The sequence below is a fragment of the Colias eurytheme genome, chromosome 29, assembly GCF_061535395.1.
Source record: "Colias eurytheme isolate Ceu_HAF_F1 chromosome 29, ilColEury1 Martin Lab GWU primary, whole genome shotgun sequence".
Lineage (NCBI taxonomy): Eukaryota > Metazoa > Arthropoda > Insecta > Lepidoptera > Pieridae > Colias > Colias eurytheme.
Genome location: NC_143008.1, coordinates 4,699,946 through 4,721,169, shown reverse-complemented (window position 1 = coordinate 4,721,169; position 21,224 = coordinate 4,699,946). Strand labels below are relative to the sequence as shown.

The 21,224-nt window shown below is 34.2% G+C and overlaps 3 protein-coding genes across 3 annotated transcripts in view; all 3 read left to right on the top strand.

The window, feature by feature from the left end:
* The window catches only part of Klp64D (kinesin-like protein 64D), a 39,520-nt gene extending 26,318 nt beyond the window's left edge, over positions 1-13,202 (top strand). Inside the window, exons 5-14 of the mRNA XM_090117878.1 lie at positions 152-351; positions 1,621-1,818; positions 3,025-3,155; positions 3,797-3,849; positions 4,717-4,844; positions 5,634-5,710; positions 6,549-6,729; positions 8,101-8,337; positions 9,484-9,606; positions 12,491-13,202. Of these exons, the coding sequence (XP_089974004.1) occupies positions 152-351; positions 1,621-1,818; positions 3,025-3,155; positions 3,797-3,849; positions 4,717-4,844; positions 5,634-5,710; positions 6,549-6,729; positions 8,101-8,337; positions 9,484-9,606; positions 12,491-12,616 (1,454 nt within the window). The 3' untranslated portion in view covers positions 12,617-13,202. The remainder of the gene's footprint in view (positions 1-151; positions 352-1,620; positions 1,819-3,024; positions 3,156-3,796; positions 3,850-4,716; positions 4,845-5,633; positions 5,711-6,548; positions 6,730-8,100; positions 8,338-9,483; positions 9,607-12,490) is intronic.
* Positions 13,203-14,185: 983 nt separating this feature from the next.
* On the top strand, positions 14,186-19,891 carry LOC149896229 (uncharacterized). The gene is made up of 8 exons (XM_090118284.1): positions 14,186-14,296; positions 14,864-15,019; positions 15,322-15,447; positions 15,696-15,859; positions 16,297-16,452; positions 18,707-18,834; positions 19,393-19,499; positions 19,728-19,891. The coding sequence occupies exons 1-8, from the start codon at positions 14,186-14,188 to the stop codon at positions 19,887-19,889; spliced, it is 1,110 nt and encodes a 369-aa protein (XP_089974410.1). The 3' UTR covers positions 19,890-19,891.
* On the top strand, positions 16,902-18,166 carry Kpc2 (Kip1 ubiquitination-promoting complex subunit 2). Its single transcript, XM_090118283.1, has one exon. The coding sequence runs from the start codon at positions 17,027-17,029 to the stop codon at positions 18,164-18,166; it is 1,140 nt and encodes a 379-aa protein (XP_089974409.1). The 5' UTR covers positions 16,902-17,026.
* Positions 19,892-21,224: the final 1,333 nt, after the last annotated feature.

Below are 21,224 nucleotides of genomic sequence, written 5' to 3'. Positions count from 1 at the left end.
TTCTATTTCCAGCATTTAAGTATATAAGTGTTATAAAACTCTGCCTAATAGACGCGTAAGCAGAGTTTTGCTTCAGACAATTTTTAGTATTATCTTATAGTAGGTTAATATAAAATTACCATACTTTACTTCTAAAATTCCATAATTTCAGGTTACGTAGTCCACAATGCAGATGAATTAGAAAAAATAATGGCGGTTGGCAACAAAAACAGGCACATAGGAGCTACAGCTATGAACATAGAGAGTTCTAGATCGCACGCCATTTTCTCCATCACGGTCGAGAGTAGCAAGCGTGGTTCGGATAATAAGATGCACGTGAAGATGGGGAAATTGCACCTTGTTGACTTGGCGGTAAGGTTCAATTTTGTCTGGCATATTTGTAATTATTAGCATGGTGGTAAGGCGTATATTGATAAGTCGTTGTAAGGCAATTTGTATCTTATATAAGGGGTAAGGGTCAATTTTGTATGAATGTCTATCGACTGTGTGGACTTGGCTTTGAGTGATTTTCCATCTTATTGTGTTTGGGGTAAGGATCAAATTGGTATATGTGTATGTATCATTTTTATAAAAAAAAAATCTTAAATAAGAAATCAGTGACTTTATCAACCAGTCGCAAAATTTATTAAACCTAAATACAAAAACATATTTCTTAAATAATGATAATTATTCGTATTAAGTATTAAAATGCAATTCATAAATTAAAAAATATGAAACACTAGTGGTCTGGCCCGGCTTCGCCCGTGGTACCTACATGTTTAAACTATCCTATCTCTCAAGTTGGATTGAACTGCACACATGGTGTGCGAATTTTATTATAATCGGTTAAGTGGTTTAGGAGTCCATTGAGGACAAACATTGTGACACGAGATTTATATAATATACTAGCGGTCCGCCCCGGCTTCGCCCGTGGTACATATTTACGTTTTCTCTACATAAGAACCATCCTCGTACTTCAAGGAATATAATAAAAAAAGAATTATCGAAATCGGTTCAGCCGTTCTCAAGTTATGCGCTTACCAACACATTTTGGGATTCATTTTTATATTATAGACTAGCGGTCCGCCCCGGCTTCGCCCGTGGTATATATTTACGTTTTCTCTACATAAAAACCATCCTCGTACTTCAAGGAATATAATAAAAAAAGAATTAACGAAATCGGTTCAGCCGTTCTCGAGTTATGCGCTTACCAACACATTTTGGGATTCATTTTTATATTATAAGACTAGCGGTCCGCCCCGGCTTCGCCCGTGGTACATGTTTACGTTTTCTCTACATAAGAACCATCCTCGTACTTCAAGGAATATAATAAAAAAAGAATTATCGAAATCGGTTCAGCCGTTCTCAAGTTATGCGCTTACCAACACATTTTGCGATTCATTTTTATATATAAAATTCTCGTGTCACAATGTTAGTCTGCATACTCCTCCGAAACGGGTGGACCGAATCTCATGAAATTTTCTGTGCATATCGGGTAAGTCTGAGAATCGGCCAACATCTATTTTTCATATGTACCACGGACGAAGCCGGGGCGGACCGCTAGTTTTTATATATAAGATTAAGATATCGAAGGAGGTCATCAATTTTTCAACAAAATGTTTTAAAACAAATTACTTTCAGGGTTCAGAACGGCAAAGCAAAACGCAAGCCACGGGCACTCGACTGAAAGAAGCGACCAAAATTAACCAATCTCTATCCGTTTTGGGCAATGTTATTTCTGCGCTCGTTGATGGCAAATCAACGCATATACCGTACAGGAATAGTAAGCTGACCAGACTGTTACAGGACTCGCTTGGTGGTAATTCGAAAACTGTTATGGTAAGTTGAATACAAATAATATAATTAATAGATTTCCGCCTGAAAAACTCGCATAGTTCCCATTCCTGTGGGATTTCCGGTATAAAAAGTAGCCTATGTCTTATTCTGGGTCTTCACCTACCTACATACCAAATTTCATTGTAATCGGTTCAGTAGTATTTGCGTGAAAAAGTTGAAAACATCCATCCATCCATACTCATAAACTTTCACATTTATAATATTATGACGATTTGTCTGTAAGTATTAACGTCGAATTGGCTCAAAAAGTACTGGACGGATTTAGATGAAACTTTTCAGTAATATAGGTACGCGTATGAAACACGAAAGTTTGTCAGAATGTATGGATGTTTGCATGTTTGTTACTCTTTCACGTGAAACCCACTTGACGCATTTGCGTGATACTTGTAATACGCGCCATTCATTCGTCATCCAGTGATGCCATTTTCAGGAATAAATAAAACCACCTTGCGCTTATTTACCACTAACCAACGATAACACATTTTCATAGTTTACCCTCAGATTATTCAATAACCGTAAATACTAGCCGGTGACTGTTAAAATAAGTAAAAAATATTATTATTACACACATTGATGTAGATTATGTCTATACTAATTAATATTAGTTTTATCCTTTCCTCTTTATAATTAAAGAGGAAAGGTTTGTAATTGTGTATGTATGTATGGTTTTCACGCATAAACTGACTGATTTCAAAAATTCTTTCACCATTAGAAAGCTGCATCTTCACTGAGCAACATAGGATAAGTTTTATCCAGGAAATCCCACGGGAACGGGAACTATGCGGGTTTTTCTTTGAAAACGCGGGCGAAGCCGCAGGCGGAAAGCTAGTGATTTAATAAAAGTAGAAATACATGCTCTTATCCGTGGGTTCGTCTGCGCGTGAAATCGCACGCTAATAAAACAACATCTCGTTACTACTATCTCGTCAAATAATGGCGCTAAGACGATCCTATATACCCCAGACGCTATGTTAATATTTTTCATGATAATCTATCCAAGATGGCGGCCCTAAAAAATGTCGGATTAATAAATTTGAAATTCAACGACAAAATGGGATTGGGGTTTTTTTCAATTAAAATTTGATTACATTATATGGTATTCACCAGTTTTTCTTTAATGCTTTTAAAGCTTGTATTGATTTATAAATATATATGAATACACTTCAATATATTTATATATGCAAACAGATAGCGACAATCGGCCCAGCGGACACAAACTATGTGGAAACTATAAGTACACTCCGATACGCGAATCGAGCCAAAAATATTGAGAATAAGACGCATGTTAACAGCGAACCCGGTGATGCTTTGCTTACAAGGTGAGATTATTATAGTAACAAAAAGATTTTTAATTAAAACAATCGTTTTTCGTGCAATTTTTGCGATCTTTTTGGATTTTCATGTAGGTACATATAATGTTGGTTTATTAAATATATAAGAATATAAGAAAAAACAAATTGACTTGATACATACTATTTTACTTTTCGCAGTTTTAAAACGATTTAACGTTATATTTTCTCTCAATTTAAACCTTTTTATATAATATAGCCTTTTATTCCTAAACATAGGGTTACAAGAGGTCCCTTGTTCGGTGTGCCTTTTGGCATAGGCCTCCTCCAATTCTTTCCAATGTAACCTGTCCCTTGCTACTCTCATCCAAAATGGTCCCGCAGTCTGTTTCAAGTCATCTTCCCATCTTTCATCTTAAACCTATTTATTGTATTAATAAATTGTGTACTATTTGCTGCAAATTCTATGTTTAATACATACATAAATAAATGTATTTGAAATAAGATTTCCAGTTTTATAGCGCTTCAAACACACACATATATTTTAATATTTATTTAATGTGTTAGAAAATATATAAAAAAAACCGTTAATCTCCATTTTTGTTAGTATTCGTATTCAGAACAGATTATTTTTTTGCAAAATAAATATTTAAATACATGTTTTATTTTAGATTCCAGCAAGAGATTGATCAACTTAAGAAGCAATTGGAGGAATCAGCAATCGGTGAGAATCTATTCAATTAAAATGACTAAATCTAACTATCCTACTAATATATAAACGCAAAATGTATGAATGTATGTTTGTTACTCTTTCACGCAAGAACAGCTGATCGGATAGATAACTTTTTACCCGGGTACCAACTTTATGCATCTACATAAAAGGAATAAGAAAAAAAAGACGTGTAGCACTCGGGGACTGCCGCGGTAAAGCTATTGCATGCTATGCCTTCAAGCCACACCTCCGCGCCCGTCCCCGTGGGGAGCGTATTTTTCGTTACGGAATTTCTGCATTCGGTCCCCGCGCTCAAGGCCCGCGATAGAAGCTATGCAATAGCTTAAAAACTAAAAAAAAAACCTATTTTGGCTCACTTAATATAATTTTTTTACTTCTATAATGTAAATATAATGATCTATTACAGATTTTAACTGACGTTGTTCCAAATAAATAATTTTGAATTTGAACATAGAGTCGAGCTCTAATCGTTATTATTCTAACTCTAATTTATTTATTATCTAGACAATAAAATTCTTATGGACTTACCACAAAACAATTTAAACACAGTCTAACTTTAAACCAGGGAGACACTTTAATAGTTGTGAAATACGACAAAACCAGATTAAAGAGAACCCGCGATTAAAGATAAACCCTGTCTTAAGTTTTTTGTGGTAAGACAGATATTCTTATTATTCTCAATTATTTGTTCTTGGGTCTGGGTGTTATCTATATATGTATTTATTAAATATTATATTTATCGTCGCCTAGTACCCACAACACAAGCCTTAATTGAGCTTACTGTGGGACTAGGTCGATATTTTGTGTAATAATGTCCTATAATATTTATTTATTATTATTTATTATATTCTCTTCTAGATGTGGAAGAAGAAGGGGATGAAGAAGAATTGTCAGAAGACACGGATGATACTCTCACTGACCCTGAAATGGATGTACTGGCTCCAGAGGAGAAGAAATTACGTCGTAGATTGAGAAAGGAAGAGAAGGTAATAGTTCCTTAAGGGGGCGCATAAAGCAAAATAACCAATCTTCTATTAGATGATACGTGTAATATGCAAGACCAAATCTAAAAAATAAAATATATATCAAACTAGATGATATGTTCAACGATTCTGTTTAATCAAAAACATAAAATATTAAAATTTACTCGATAAAAAAAAATCACCAAGTTAGCTCTAATTTTCACACTTTTACGTTTTCTACTTGACATGGTAATACTTATTATGATTTTTTTTTCATAAACAATTATATTAAAACATTTGCAAGATATTTGTCAGAGCATTTTGTGTAATTACTTTTAGTTTTGGTTTTATCTGCGATAAACCACTTTTGGCGCTCTTTTTTTCTCGAGATAAACGTTTGATTTTGTCACGATAAAAGTGGTTTATCGCAGATAAATATTTGTATCGAAGAATCTGTATTTTTTTCGTATATTTTATCATCACAATATAGTATAGAACAAAGTCGCTTTCTCTGTCCCTATGTATGCTTAAATCTTTAAAACTACGCAATGTTTTTTTTTTATAGATAGAGTGATTCAAGAGGAAGGTTTTGGTATATAATTTATTACGTTTTAGACAAAGCGGGCGAAGCCGCGGATAGAAACTCGATAAATAAAAAACTTTAAAACAATATTGTGCTGACGCTACCACACTCAAAAAAGATTTATCACATTTACAGTACAGTCGTTCGGAAGTTGGCGTATGCGTATGCGTAATGCAAGTAGAACTAATACATGGCGATTCCTTCAAACATTAAAATGTTTTTTTTTTCAGGAAAAAGCTAAAAGGGAGATGGCACACCAGGCTCGGAAAGTACTCGAAGAAAAGAAGGCCGAGTTACAGAGAACCAAGTATGTAACAACCTTTATATTTTAATTGTCTTAACTATAAAAATGACTTTAAAAAAGTTAAAATTAAATATTTTTACTCGATTAGAATTTATAAAAAATTTATAAAAATCGCACTGAAATCGGTTCATACACATGTTAAAATGTATATTGTATAACACTTTAAATGATAAACATTCATTTGTATTTTGTTACAATACTTATTTAATTCTTGGAGTTTTATAAAAAATCTTGGAAATTAGGATCTAATTTCCAAGATGTCATGTGATGTAAATGATCTTTCATGTTCAAAGTTTTTCTTGAGCATAACTGTGAGTCTTATATATACAAATACAAATACTACCTGTTGTTCAGGCTCCTGAAAAACAGTTCTTACTATCTTAGGAGCCTGGGTCGCTCTAATATGTGAAATGTTTTAAGTGAAATAAATGATTTATTTATTTATACTTTAACCTTAATAAAACGTCTATAAATATCTTCTTAAACACAATATAAATCTTTATTTATTTATAATACAAATACAATAAAGAATTTTTCATTCATTCGTCCAATACAAAACAATGAGGTACAAATATTTTGCACAATTGACGGCTTCAACATATTCTTTGGCATATATATGATATATGCTGTTACATATTTTGTAAAATTAAATTGTAATACTAACATGATTAAAAAGAGTAACTATGGAGTTTCTTGCCGGTTCCTCTCTGCTGCTTTCCGAATCGGTGGTAAATGTTAAAAATATGTAATGACGATTCAAAAGTGCTTCTAGAAAAATAGTCTAATTGAATAAATAATTGAGTTTGAGTTCTAAAACTTAAATATTAATCTTTATTTTCAGAAAACAGCAAGAAGAACTCAAAGACAAGTTGCAACGTCTGGAATCCAAAGTGCTGGTCGGTGGTGAGAACCTTCTGGACCGAGCGGACGCTCAGCGCAGACTCTTGGAACAAGCTGCCAAGGAATTGGACCAGAGGAAACTTATTGAATTGAGATTGCAAGAAGATTTACAGAAGAAAGAGGTAAGATTTTTTTTATAAAAATAAAAGACGTGTGGCACGGCGACTGCCGCGGTAAAGCTATTGCATGCTATGCCTTCAAGCCACACCTCCGCGCCCGTCGGAGTGGGGAGCGTGAGGTTTTTTCGTTACGGAATTTCTGGATTCGGTCCCCGCGCTCAAGGCCCGCGATAGAAGCTATGCAATAGCTTAAAAAATGTATTTTCAAATTAACTTCTTTGCACAAAGTAGGTAGTAAAAAAGATGTTAGGTAGATACAAATTCTTCTACATTCTGCTCGTAATTGAGCGTGCATATAATATTTTTTATCGATTTTTCTATTATTTCATTACCTTTCCGCTTGGAAGCGCGGGAAGTGCGCGTGGACATCGTTGCAACGTTGTTGTCCTTACAATGTTTTTTTTTGTCGTTAAAATTTATTATTGACGACGCGGTTGGCGCAGTGGTAAAGTAACTGCCTACTGAGCCGACGGTCCCGGGTTCGATCCCCGGTCAGGGCAAATATTTGTGTGATGAACTCAATTATTTGTTCTTGGGTCTGGGTGTTATTATCTATATATGTATTTATTAAATATTATATTTATCGTCGCCTAGTACCCACAACACAAGCCTTAATTGAGCTTACTGTGGGACTAGGTCGATTTGTGTAATAATGTCCTATAATATTTATTTATTTTATTTATTTATTTTATTATTGAATCCTAATTAAAAAACAATACTGAACACAATTTGGTGATACTTGGCATTGAAGGAGCTTATGTATCAGAAAAGAACATTCTTATTTGAAAATATTTTGCCCAAGTTCGTGCGCAGGGGAACTGCTTTGCTAGTGTTTTTAGAATAGAACTTTAACGGATTTTAAACACGATTTTTTTATTATATTATTTCTTCCGAGTTTCGAATACCTTATACCGTATAACGTTTTCATGGGACGACTGAGATTAAGAAAATAGATAAATTTAAAGTTTATTCATGTTATTTGTGAAGTATCTTAGCCTATTTGTAATCTTCTATACGGGTCCTATTTGAAAAATTATTTTGGTGTTAGATAATTTATCGAGGGAGGCTATAATATGTATAGCATTACGCTAAGACCAACAGGAGCGGAGCAATGCGGGTAAAATCGCGGGACATAGCTAGTCTATACTTCTATACTAATATTATAAAGAGGAAAGGTTTGTGTGTATGTAATATGTATGTATGTATGGTTTTCACGCATAAACTACTGGACCGATTTTGATGAAATCTTAAGACCCTGAGAAAGAACATAGGCTACCTTTTATTGCGAAATATGTACCACGGGCGAAGCCGGGGCGGACCGCTAGTTCCTAATAAATTGGCTAAAAATACTTTAACTATAAAAAATCCTTTCAGGCGGAACGTCTAGACCTCGAAGAGCGTTACTCCAGTCTACAAGAAGAGAACGCAGCAAAGACCCGCAAACTAAAGCGAGCGGTTCAACTTCTAAACTCCGCTAAAGCAGAATTGGCAGATCAGCAGAGAGAACAGCAAAGGGAGATGGAGGGGATACTAGATGGTATTAGGGCTCTTAAGAGGGAACTGCAATTGGCTGATTTGGTCCTGGACTCGTATATACCTAAGGAGTACCAGGTAGACTTTTTTGGGGTATTTTTGTAGGGCAAATTACCTAAAGAGTACCAGGTAAAGCTTTTTGGGGTATTTTTGTAGGGCAAATAGCACTTTGTTATGGCAACTCTGAGCATTTTAGTAAGCTCGTTTAGAAGTAAAAAATTATTAATACCACGATAGCTATATTTTTGTTATTGAGTTAATATTAACGAAAATGTAACAATTAAAATTGTCTAAATTTCACTAATTTTGGTGCGTATGAGTTTTAACACGTGGTATTGTTGTATGTCATTCTGGACGCATTGCATATAATTTTTTTACGAAAATACGCCCATTCCGCGCAAATATAGACGCGCCTTGATACATACTTATTTTGAGAACGCATCCTTAAAGTATGCTAGCCCATTTGAAGTGAAACTTCTTTAGGCGCGTTCAGAGTAAAATTTCAAGGTCGCGTCATGGCAATACCGTCATGTCATGGAGTAAGTCGACAATTTTGGTATCTTTGAATTTCAAAGAAGTTTCACTTCTGACACGTGTGCTCGGCACACACAGTGTTTTTTTTTCTTGCTTTAATTATGATAATATGTTATATGTGATTATAAATCTCATATAGCTTTATATAATTTATTTATTTTGTACTTCTTACTTACCTCCTCCTTCATACTATTACTCCACACAGTAGGTTGCCTGGAAGAGATCACTCTTAAGTTATAAGGGCCGCCTTCTGTGCTGGACTCGTTATAAGTTTTAATTTTAAGGATTTATTTATTATGCCAGCACAATAAAGTGTAAATAAATAAATAAAAATAAAATATTGTAAGAAATTACACGGGCGACTGGGTTAAATACTAATTTGATGTAATAACAATGTACTGCGATTCTACACAACTGCCTAATTGATGTAGTTGATAACAAATCACAGCAAGTCAAAGACTATTAGCAAAGTGGGGGTATTTGGGTCGAACGTCGTATAAACAACGTCGAAGCCCCTAGGCGCGATTCGTACGAATGCGCCACGATTCAAAAGATAGCGGCAATTTATAGTTTTCGACAGCTTAACATGTTTTGTTTGATATGAAATAATGACAACTATTCATCCACAAAATAATTAAATCAAAAGTTACGTCTAACAATATGATAATGTTTATGACTTATATATTCCAGACACTAATCGACCAGTACGTTCACTGGAACGAGCAGCTCGGCGAGTGGCAAGTGAAGTGCGTCGCTTACACCGGGAACAACATGGCGCCGCACCAAGCGCACGTGGATAAGCGACAGAGCCATGTGAGATATATACACACACACAAGTACACATACACACACACACACACAAGCGAGCCATGTAAGATATACACACACACACGACAGTCATTTGAGATATACACAAACATACACACACAAGCGAGCCATATAAGATATACACACAAACACATGACAGAGCCATGTAAAATTACATTTTTATTATTACATATTATACTTAACTAGTTGTACGATTTTACCCGCAGTGCACTGCTCCTGTTGATCCGTGATGATATATAGCTCTCCTCGATAAATAGGTTATCTAACACTGAAAGATATTTTTTTTTTTCAAATCGGACCAGTACCTGAGATTAACGCGTTCAAACAAACTCTTCAACTTTATAATATTAGTATAGATGTGAAAGTTTGTGAGGATGTTTATGTGTGTGTTTGATACTCTTTCACGCAAATACTACTGAACCGATTACAATGAAATTTAGCACAAATATAGAGAGTAACTTGGATTTTTATCCCGAAAATCCCACGGGAACGGGAACTATGCGGGTTTTTCTTTGAAAATGTGGGCGGTTCATACCCCTAAGTGATAAGAGTAAGGCAGAATAACGTTTGCTGGGACACATACATATATTATACACTAGCGGTCCGCCCCGGCTTCGCCCGTGGTACATATTTACGTTTTCTCTACATAAAAACCATCCTCGTACTTCAAGGAATATAATAGAAAAGAATTATCGAAATCGGTTCAGCCGTTCACACGTGATGCCATGACAACGCGAAACGGGTGCAGACCCGCCGCCTTTTTATAGCTCCCGCCGCGAAGCGCGTCGAACGCGGCAACTGATACACAAAAATAATCCTTATGGCTGCATGATTCTGTATTCACGCGCGATGACTTATAGCGTATTTCATGTATAACTTTGGTGTTTCTACACCGATTTACATGATTCTTTTACTATAACCTGCCCAGGAGTATGAAGAATAATTGTGCCAAATTTGGTTAAAATCCGTCGTGTAGTTTTTGTTTCTATAACGAATATACAGACAGACAGACAGACAGACAGACAGACAAAAATTTTACTGATTGCATTTTTGGCATCAGTAGCGATCCCTTATCACCCCTTCATAGTTTTTTTTTAAATATATTTCATGTACAGAATTGGCCTCTCTACAGATTTATTATAAGTATAGATAGATTATGCATGCTAGCTGATGCTCGCGTTGTCAAAGAGAATTTATTTAAATTACAGTTATCATACATCTCACATTTATAATACAACGACATCTAATGAATTTTGCCAGAAGAATGGCACGTTTCATATAAACTACTATAACCAGATACGAAAACCATGTCACAAAATCACTCGTTGCGTATAGAACTGACAAACAAGTAACGTATTTTTAAATTTATTATTACTTTATTTATGAATATAACTTATACACAACTTAATTTATACATAACTTAATACTTATTAAACAACATAGCGCTACAATTTTACTGTTTTGTTTGTCATACAGGGTGTAATCGTTAATTTATAGATAAGTTATAATTGTCATTTTGCTCATTAGGGTAGGTATAGAACTGAAAAAGTTATCTATAGTTATCTATAAGTTAAAGATATCTGTAAAAGTTACGGAATAATCGCCTGTACAGTGCGACACAAAAGAGATGAAAATAAATGAGGGCGCCACCGTCGCTCATATAGCAACACTGATACTGCGACGCAAGCGATCTTGATACTATAGAATAAAAATCCAAAAATCTATATAATATAATCTAAAATAAATACCGCGATTTAAACCGTTATAATTGTTTCATTGTAGCAATAGTGTAATTTAAGACAAAAATACATTAGTATTTTAATTGACCTACCTAGGTCAAATTTTACTTAAATGTATTTGGAATTAGTTATTTTATAAAAATCGGTCAAGTGTTTAGACTGCAGAGGCGCACATAGAATCAAACATACAAACAAGCATACATGCAGCTCAAACACATTACCCTCTTTCTGGGTCCGTCGGGTAGAAAAAAACAAGGCGATTTGAAAACCACATATTTTTATTTTTTTTGTAGATAAATTTTGTACATTAATATAATTCATCAAAATCTAAATATTCTACTCCTTCAAAGGACTGATCATCACTCTGTTTCGAAGTACTGGCAAGAAGGTACGGGGCATCTTCAGTATCTGTAAATATGATACAGTAAATATGATTTTTTTTCTTATGGTTTGATTGATTAATAGATAGATAGCTGTATGAAAACAGTTATCACTATACTATGTAGTAAAATCTAAACTAGGTACTTTATTTGAGGCTGGTTGGATTGGATATAACTTCTTGACTCAAATTGTGCTGGTCGCACTATAAAAACTAGTTTTTGTTTACATACAAATAACCTCAAATTAAATTGCGAAAACGTAATAATCGCCATACATACATACATTAAACACTCGTTACTAATGGAATATTCTATTTTACGTAGTACTGAGCAAAAATAAATGGAATCTCACCGGTATATTCTGCTGTACGTTTGTAAACGTTTTCCAAATCAGTCAATAAATTTCCAGCTTGAAATTCGGACAAACACCGAATAAAAACTTTATACACCACATCACGGACACCGCTACGTTTAACCTTTTTCATGATGTCTCCTTTTTTATTTAAATTTCTTGTTCTAAATAACAATTTTATCTCAATAATTCTCCACTTCACGAAAAAAACAACAAATTTTTATTCAACTTGACAGCTACATTGCCAATTCAGGGTTGCCAGGTAATGAAAAACGAATTAGTTCCAAAATAATTAATTTCATCTCTTTTATGTCGTACTATACACACTTAACGATTACACCTGGTATATTTTATAATATTTGCCATATTATATTATATTTTATATTGTATTCTTCCAGATCGAACCACCGGATCTGTCAGACCGTTACCTATCGTACTCGACAGTGGCTCGCGCCAGTACTCGCCTGGCCAGACCACTGTCAGCTGTGCCTCGTCCACACACTGCCTTGAGACAACGTCATTAGAGAAAAAATGTGTGCGTGTACTAGTTTACATACACACGTAAGAAGTGAAACTTCTTTATAACCTTATTTTTCAAAAAATAATTTACTACTAACAACTACGTACATACGTCGCAACTTGACAAAAATACGTCGAATCACGCGTGGTAGGGATAAGAACAAGATGGCGCGTAACGAAAAAATGTTACACTAAATTTTTTTCCAACCCCTATAAAGAAGTTTCACTTCAAAAAATAATTGACGTACTGAACACCTAGACTCATAATGGCCTATTGATAGATCGTCAAAAATGTCTGAGTGGCTTTTTTCAAACGAATACATTAACTTAATTAAAATATTCATTGAAATTAACACCTTATTTCGGGGTAGTAATGTTCAAAGTCTATTGTATCGCTCATAAGAAAAGTCTGCCTTATGCATAGGCAGATTTTTAGTTCGGACTATTTTTGAGCATGATTGTGAGTCTTATTGTTTATTGTACATCAATGCAAAAATACACATATAGTTTGATAGTTTGAGGTTTTATAAAAAAATATTTAAAAAAGGAAAAAAATAACGTTTGTAATAAATGCATTTCTTTAAATCTCGATGTACTGAATAGCAAAAGCTATTTTTAATAAAAAAAAATTCAAAACAATCTGTCTATCTCTATGGATAAAAATGTAAAAAAGAAAAAACGAAAAAGACGCTGACATTTATTTAATTTTAATGATAACTTTATCTTAAGATCTCAATAATATTTAACAATGCTAGTCACATTCCCGTGATTTTTTATGTATTCAGACGTTTTATACACGATTTTTATTTATTCCCGTTAAAAATTAACTAAATTCAAAACAGCTCTCTGAATAAAAACTTTCTCCATTTATAAAACAAAAAGAAAATGACGTTTAAATGTCAAAATTTCCCGCCTTTAGATAGACCACAGATAAGAAATCAATCGTAACTTTTTTAATATGTCAATTGTTTCAAATATGCTTATTTTAAACCGTTCGTGTGTAATTCGCTTTAGTCGCATAGAATTTGTATTCGTAGCTTTATATTATTTTACATTATATTGTATCACTGCTTTTTGTAGGCACATTATTGTGATATTGTAACCTTACAGTATTTTAGTAATAAATAATTAGTGTGGAGCAAAATTTTTTTATTTTTTATTACCCTACTTCAAAATAGTTCTTTGATCAATTTAAAATCAAAAACTTAATAAACAAAACTGAAGATCAGAATTGAATAATTCTGATCTTCATTAATGCAAATTTTTGAAGTGAAACTTTGAGAGTAAAATTTCAAGGTCGCGTCATGGCAATACCGTCACGTCATGGCTTCTCGCGATTTCGGTATTTTTTAATTTTGTCAAAGAAGTTTCACTTTTGACACACGCTCTTTTATTAATTGATTGTTTAGTATTAATAATGGTTATTTTATTTATTTTCTACAAACATTAATTATATAAGATTGAGAATCATGATAATAAATTTAATCTATGGATCACAGCCTCATAGATTATTTACTTCACTCTATTTTTTTGCATGTCTATGTTTGTTTTCAAAATTCTCGTAATAACACACAATGACTCTAATAAAAGCAATATTACGGGCTCAACCTAAACCCGAAAAGAAGTACTATTCCCCCCCTCCAGAAGTTACAGGTGTAAAAATTAGTAAGAAGAAAAAAGCTAAAGTAAATATTTAACCTACTAATATTATATACGCGAAAGTATGTAGTAAGTACGTGAGAACTGAACAGATTTTGTTGATATTTGCCTGTTATGTAGCTTATACTATATTAGAACACACATATTATAGAAATACTTGCTTTAGTTTGCGACTCAGCTTGTAAAATATTGAATATAATATCAGAATAATATTGTGAATGCTTAAAGAAAATCTATTTATTATAAATGAAAATTATCTTACGATTTTCTTAGCAGAAATTTTCATTCATTTAGTAGGTTAGCCGTTTATAAGCCGGTCTTTCATTCACTTATTTTAAAACAAATTACTACTATCTCGCTCCCTAGAGTCAGGCAATTGCCTGGCTGTATTACCATTCTGGAGTGTACACGTATCTAAAAATTCAAAAACAACTTAGTTTGTTTATACCTGTCTGTATGTAACCGATTCCATAATACAGGATTTTCACCCACTTTTGACGTGCAGATTTAAATAAATTGGAACACTTATCAAGCATCAATGAACATACAATCATTTCATCAATTTATCGTTTTTTAATACATTATTTTAATAGAAACATCAAGCAATAGGTTCAAAGGTAGATTCATCTTCGCCCATTTATTTGGCCAATCGAATGGTAAGAGATCTACCAGGATGGGTGAATAATGCTCGTGATTTGTATTATGAGAATGTAAAGCTCGTTATGGCTATAAAAGCGGCGCATTTTAAGGTAATTATTTTATATTTAGACGGTGAATTTAGTTTTGATATATATACCGAATGATATTAGGAAAAAAAGGGAAGAAATTGGTAAAAGATACTTGAAAAAATACTGTTTATTCGTCATCTTTTTCTAGTACTTACATACTTATTTGTATTATTGTGATGGACAATTAAATTTTGAATATTAAAAAAATGTCCTAAATCCTTTAGAAAACTACTTGCATAATTTTCTCCACAATCTAATTTCTTGAATAATTTTGTTGCTCTTTCCATAAAAACATACAAATAAGACCATTTCAATGATCGTAGGGTAATATCGACAGTCGTTGGACGCGACTACCACCACCTTGCAAGCAATATTACGAACAAAGATTGTACACATACAAACGAATATGTAGGGAAAATAAACAATTATACAAGCTAATTAAAAGTACTGTAAGTAACCTACAAGTGTTAATATTTTAAATTTAAAAAAAGTCACAATTGCATACAAGGTCGTCAAAAAACGCTGTATAAAATATTCATTCAAATTATAACCCTATTTCCTGGCAGTAAAGTTTAAAATTCTGATTGTATCGCTCATTAAAAACTCAGGAATTTTCTGTATCAAAACTCTGCCTCTGCCTCTCTGAGTTTTGTATCGCACTGTCGTTGTTGATTGCATGTCAATAGTTTTATTTCAGCCACCACGTCTAGAAACTTCATCGTCTTTAAACAAAGAATGGTTTAACACTAAACTGAGAATAATGCACATGTCACGAAGCGAATTTATATTGTTTCCACTCAAAATAGAGGAAATAATAGAAGACCCAGTGTTCATACCTCCACCGGGCGTCAAGAGACCAAGGTTTGCTTTCTATAGACAAACGCGTAGCATAAATAAGGATTTATTTAATCAAAAGAATCATCAGAAGAACGTTTTAAAACACAAAAATTATAATAATATGTACTTACAGTTGAATTAAGAACCTCCTCCTCCTTTTTTAAAGCCGGTAGAAAATATATTTCGCAGATCATTTTTTTCACAAAATAATAAATTTAACATATAATAATTGCCCATAATTGCAAAGTGTGCAAATAACTTGAAAATGGTATCTAATGTCGCGGCCACACTATGCTCCTCGCGCTGCTCATCGCTCTGCTCATCGCGCTGCTGTTATTCGCCGCGATATTGCCCTCTCTGGCCACACACTGCTCTACTCGCGCAATTAATCGCGACGCTCCTCACTTGTCTTGTTAATTAAAAGTCAATTTACATGAATAAAAATAATATTTATTTATCAGAGTGTACATAACATTAAAAATCCGTGGTGCCGCTACTATGGGTACGATAGCAGCCGAGCTTTTCACTGACGTGTGTCCGAATACTTGCAAATTATTCCTGGATCTTCTCGATGGTGACGGCGTTGGGTATGGCTATGTTGGTACACGGTTCTTTAGGTATGTATGTCTGGAAATAAGAATATTATAAACGTAGGAGTTTGTAAGGATAAAAGAAGAATGCAAAAATGAGCTGTAGGTATGTTTGGGATAGAGATTGATTATTTATAGACTACTTTTTATAAGCCAGGTGAAGTTAATTAGTTAAATCATAAATTATGATTTATTTTTGCATTGTTCTCCGCAAGGGAATCCATTTGCCTTAACCCATTGAGCCCCGAACGGCCCGATCGGTCCACGACACAATACATATTCTATTGTGTCTGTGATTCCGGGGCCTGAGTTATTAAAACGTTGCTGATTTTTTTTTAACAATATACTTAGTTATGCACGTCCCTCGTTCATTACTATTTTTTACCCTAATTGCGTGTAAAATTGAACATAATATATTTTCACACAAAACCTTTTTAAAACGACTCCAAATTAACAAAACAAAAACAACGTCACACGTCACCAAAATGACGTCAAATTATGATAAAATTAATCTTGTGTCTAATAGCTTTTTTTACTAGCATATTTCTATTCCTTTTACTGATTTTAATTAAAGTTATCGATCTAGAAGAGATCACCACAGATGCTGGTGTCGGATACCGGGTTAAGTGGTCAAAATGATGTCTTCGTTAAGATCGTCAGTCCTGAAGGACAGGTGTTCAGTGCTTACTTCCCAGACGATACGTTAATAGAAGAAGTGAAAAACAGATCAATTGATTACTTCTATCCAAACGGAGAGAACAGTTCGAGCCGGTTTAAGATTGTACGCGTATCCGATACGACAACCCTCCACGATTTTCTCACTATATCCCAAGAACAAGTGGCCATGTTTGACGAGTTACTGCTTATAGAGCGTCGTACGCCAGATGCTGGTGCTCTATGGGATTTGGGGTCGGTTAGAGCGCCACAGCCCAGTGCTATAGCGGCTGCTACAGCCTCTTTACCTTCCCCACAAAACGCAGTTAGACAGCCAAATTTACAATCATTATTATCGACCAATGAATTGTCGTTTGAACTGCGGAAGATTCTGATATCTTTAATCGAAGCTGGAGCTCGATTAGCTGCAGCAGGGCGGAATTACGAGCTAACATTAGCACAGCTATCAGCAGCGTTAGACGAACCGCAGAGGAACCAGCAGTTCACGGTCCAAGTGATCACGCCAGAAGAAATAGCAGCCAGATTAAACGCAACAGAAGAGAACACTGCATCGGTTTCATCTACAAGTGGAGACGATTCGTACAAACGAGCGGAGCATTTGCAGCGGTTTTTAGAAAAGTTTCGTGCGTGGAGAGCAAAGATTATCGAACCGCCGAACCCAGAAGCGCTTGTAACTTTGAAAAATCTTGGGTTTTCTTTAGAAGATTCGGAGGCGGCGCTACGTTATACTGGGAGCAATGTACCGGCTGCTGCGTCATGGTTGATAGGAGAGCGAGGGTCCAGTGTGTTTGAGCTTATCAATGGATTGCCAGATGGTTATATCCTGGAGACATTATTGAAACAGCCCCAAATACAAAGGGGTTTGCTAAATACGAGGATGTTGATTGCGTTCATAGCGATGGTTGGGCAGACGGGTAGTGCCTCTCTATGGCTGAACTCTCCGCATGGAAGCCCGTTACTATCGCAGATATCAAGGACGTATCATTCTGAGAAATATTGCCTCGCTGTGAACCAGTTTTCTGAGGAGAAACGGGAGCAAATGCCGTCTACTTCGCGGCAGAGATAGGTTTTGATTTTAGGCAGTTTTTATAATGGTGTTTTTAATAAAGATTTTTTTGGTGTGTTTACTTTATTTTTATGAAGTTGATTAAATATTGTGATGCCCCAAAAATATGCCCAACATATTTCATAATATCCTATTTACTATGTATTATCCTGTATTGGTATGTAGTTACTTTTGCGCCACAGTGCAGATTTAATGGTAGTTAGTACATTGCATTTATTGTAAAAAATATAGATAGACAATCAAAACGACATACCTAAACTAAAAAAATTAAACCACAATTATCTAATACTAGCGGTCCACCCCGGCTTCGCCCATGGTACCTACATGTTTTATAGCCTTTACTCGTTGATAATGTAGCTTTCGAATGGTGAAAGAATTTTTAAAATCGGTCCAGTAGTTTATGAGCCTATATTCATTACAATCAAACAAACAAATAAAGTTTTCCTCTTTATAATATTAGTGTAGATGATATACATAATAGATAATAGGTACATATTATTGTTTCCACTGATATGCACATTCAAAAAGATAAATTTGTAGAAAAGTCCCCAATTTATTCTGGAGTGGTGGAGATGTGGTTCACAATAACGGGTTTGGTTGCTACGCACAGAAGGGCAGATTCCAGCCTATCGGGGCTGAAAACTATCATTTTTCCCATTCAATGCCAGGTAAATGTATTTACCTAAAACGCATTTGTTTATTAAGCTATTGCATAGCTTCTATCGCGGGCCTTGAGCGCGGGGACCGAATTGAGAAATTTAGTAACGAAAAACCTCACGCTCCCCACTCCGACGGGCACGGTGTGACGGAGGTGTGGCTTGAAGGCATAGCATGCAATAGCTTTACCGCGGCAGTCCCCAAGTGCCACACGTCTTTTTTATATTATTATTTATCATAATAGGAAAGGTGTTTTTCTTTCTTTCACGTCGCAACGAAGAGATTGTATGATATTATGATTTAATTATCTAGATATAGACGTGGGGCAACATAGTACAGCTCATTCCCATCGGAAATTAGGTATTCTGACTATGAAGTCGAAGTTAAAAGCTTGTTAATTTTAATGTAATTTTATGTTTGTCCTTCTTATTTTTTTTTTCGGTTAACATGCTACCAAAGCTAAACTTCTCTAGGTGGTCTTTCTGTGATATAAGAAGTTACGTGTTCTTGAGATTTTCTGTCGCCAAACGTATTCTCAATCTTCACATTAAACGAATCTTATATTACAGGATTATTATCAATGCGAGTAACAAGAAACGATGAGATGTGCGGTATTTTCAATATAACGTTTAAATCAATACCAAAATTTGATTTGCAAAGCGTTGTTTTTGGAAGAGTAAGTAGTTACCCTGCTAGTTTTAGACGTGTTTTAGTCACGAAGTCTCCTCTGAAAATCAGCGCAGTAACTACCTAAATAGTAAATACCTACATTTTTTATTTTAAATTGGTTGCTTTGCTGACGGGGTGCCCTTTATGCTATTATTGCTGTTTTTCAGTTTAAAATATTATTTTACGAGTATATACATTTTGGCAAATAATAATTACTTACTATTTCTATTTCCAGATAATTCGTCCAAACAACACCTATGAAATGATGAAATCTCTAGGTTCTCCCCTCAATACGCAGCCCATAGTTGAAATTACATCAACTAAACGGTTTGATAGCCATTGGCGGTATGGCGTAAGGAACACAAATCTAGCTTCTGTAAGAAATCAAATTATGTGATAATAAAGTGTACATGCAAAATATTTAGGTTTTCATTAAAACCCTAGTTAGTTACCCTAGTTAGTTAGTTACTTTAATGAAATTCATTTTTGAAAAGTTCCATGAAACATCCAAGAATCAAATTATGAGAAAATGATAATAAAGTGTATGCAAAATATTCAGTTTTTAATTAAAACCCTATGTAGTTAGTTACCCTGCTTTTATGAAATTCATTTTTGAAAATTTCCATGAATAATCCAAGATTTAAGTAAGAAAAAGTATTTAAAACAATAATTATTATTGGTTACTATACCTACAAGCTACCTACTAATATACCTATACCTAGGGTTTCCGAGTTCTGTGGATGCAAATATTCTTAAATTTTATGGGTCTCCAGATTCTAGACTTATAAATAGAAAAGACAATCAATACAATGATTTGATATCTGAATACTGAGATCTTTTAGGTTTAGTTCAAGTTTACTATTCTCATAATCACGCTCAAAAAATGGCTGAAGCATATCGCTGTGTTTTTAATGAGCGATAATATATACAGGGTTACTTGTAAAACACCAGCAACCTCGCAGGACAAGATAGCTAACATCATAAGTAACAACATTTGTTCTACGACTTTTGATAATTTGTTAGATTTTATTTTCATACAAAAATAAATATTCATTTAATTTTCCGTTTGAATATTATAAACTCTACGCGCATCCCAAAAATTACGTAAACAAGAAGCGAACGAGAGGGGGAAGGTAGGGGCGGAGCGTTTGAACTTGACCTATCTGCGACAGTCGGCGCATAGACTTACAAATGTTAGGAGAGTACAATAAAAGCTTAAAAAAATCATTTAAAAATAATTTATTGCGTTATGCCAATAGTTGTAGAACAAATGTTGTTACTTATGATGTTAACTATATCTTGTCCTGCGAGGTTGCTCGTTTTTACAAGTAACCCCGTATAACTTTGATCATTACTGCCCCGAAATAAGGTGTTAATTTTTATACTTGGACATGTTCGAACAATTCAACAAGTCAATCTATTATCGACATTGTCCTCAACAATATTCAAAAGCGCACCTTTCGCATGTGACACTTCGATGCTACACGGGAATAAATTAATAAAAATAAATAATAATAAAATAAATATTTCAGGACAATTTTCACACACGGCACGATCTGGTCCCATACTAAGCTTTCGCTTGTGTTATGGAAACCAGATGGCTGATAAATATACATATATAATTTTAAATAAATACATAAATAGATAATTTGTTATTTAAATTGTTATTTGATTTTGAATTTTATTTTAATGAGGGCAATGTCGCTAATAGTTTGACAATGAAAAATGCTAT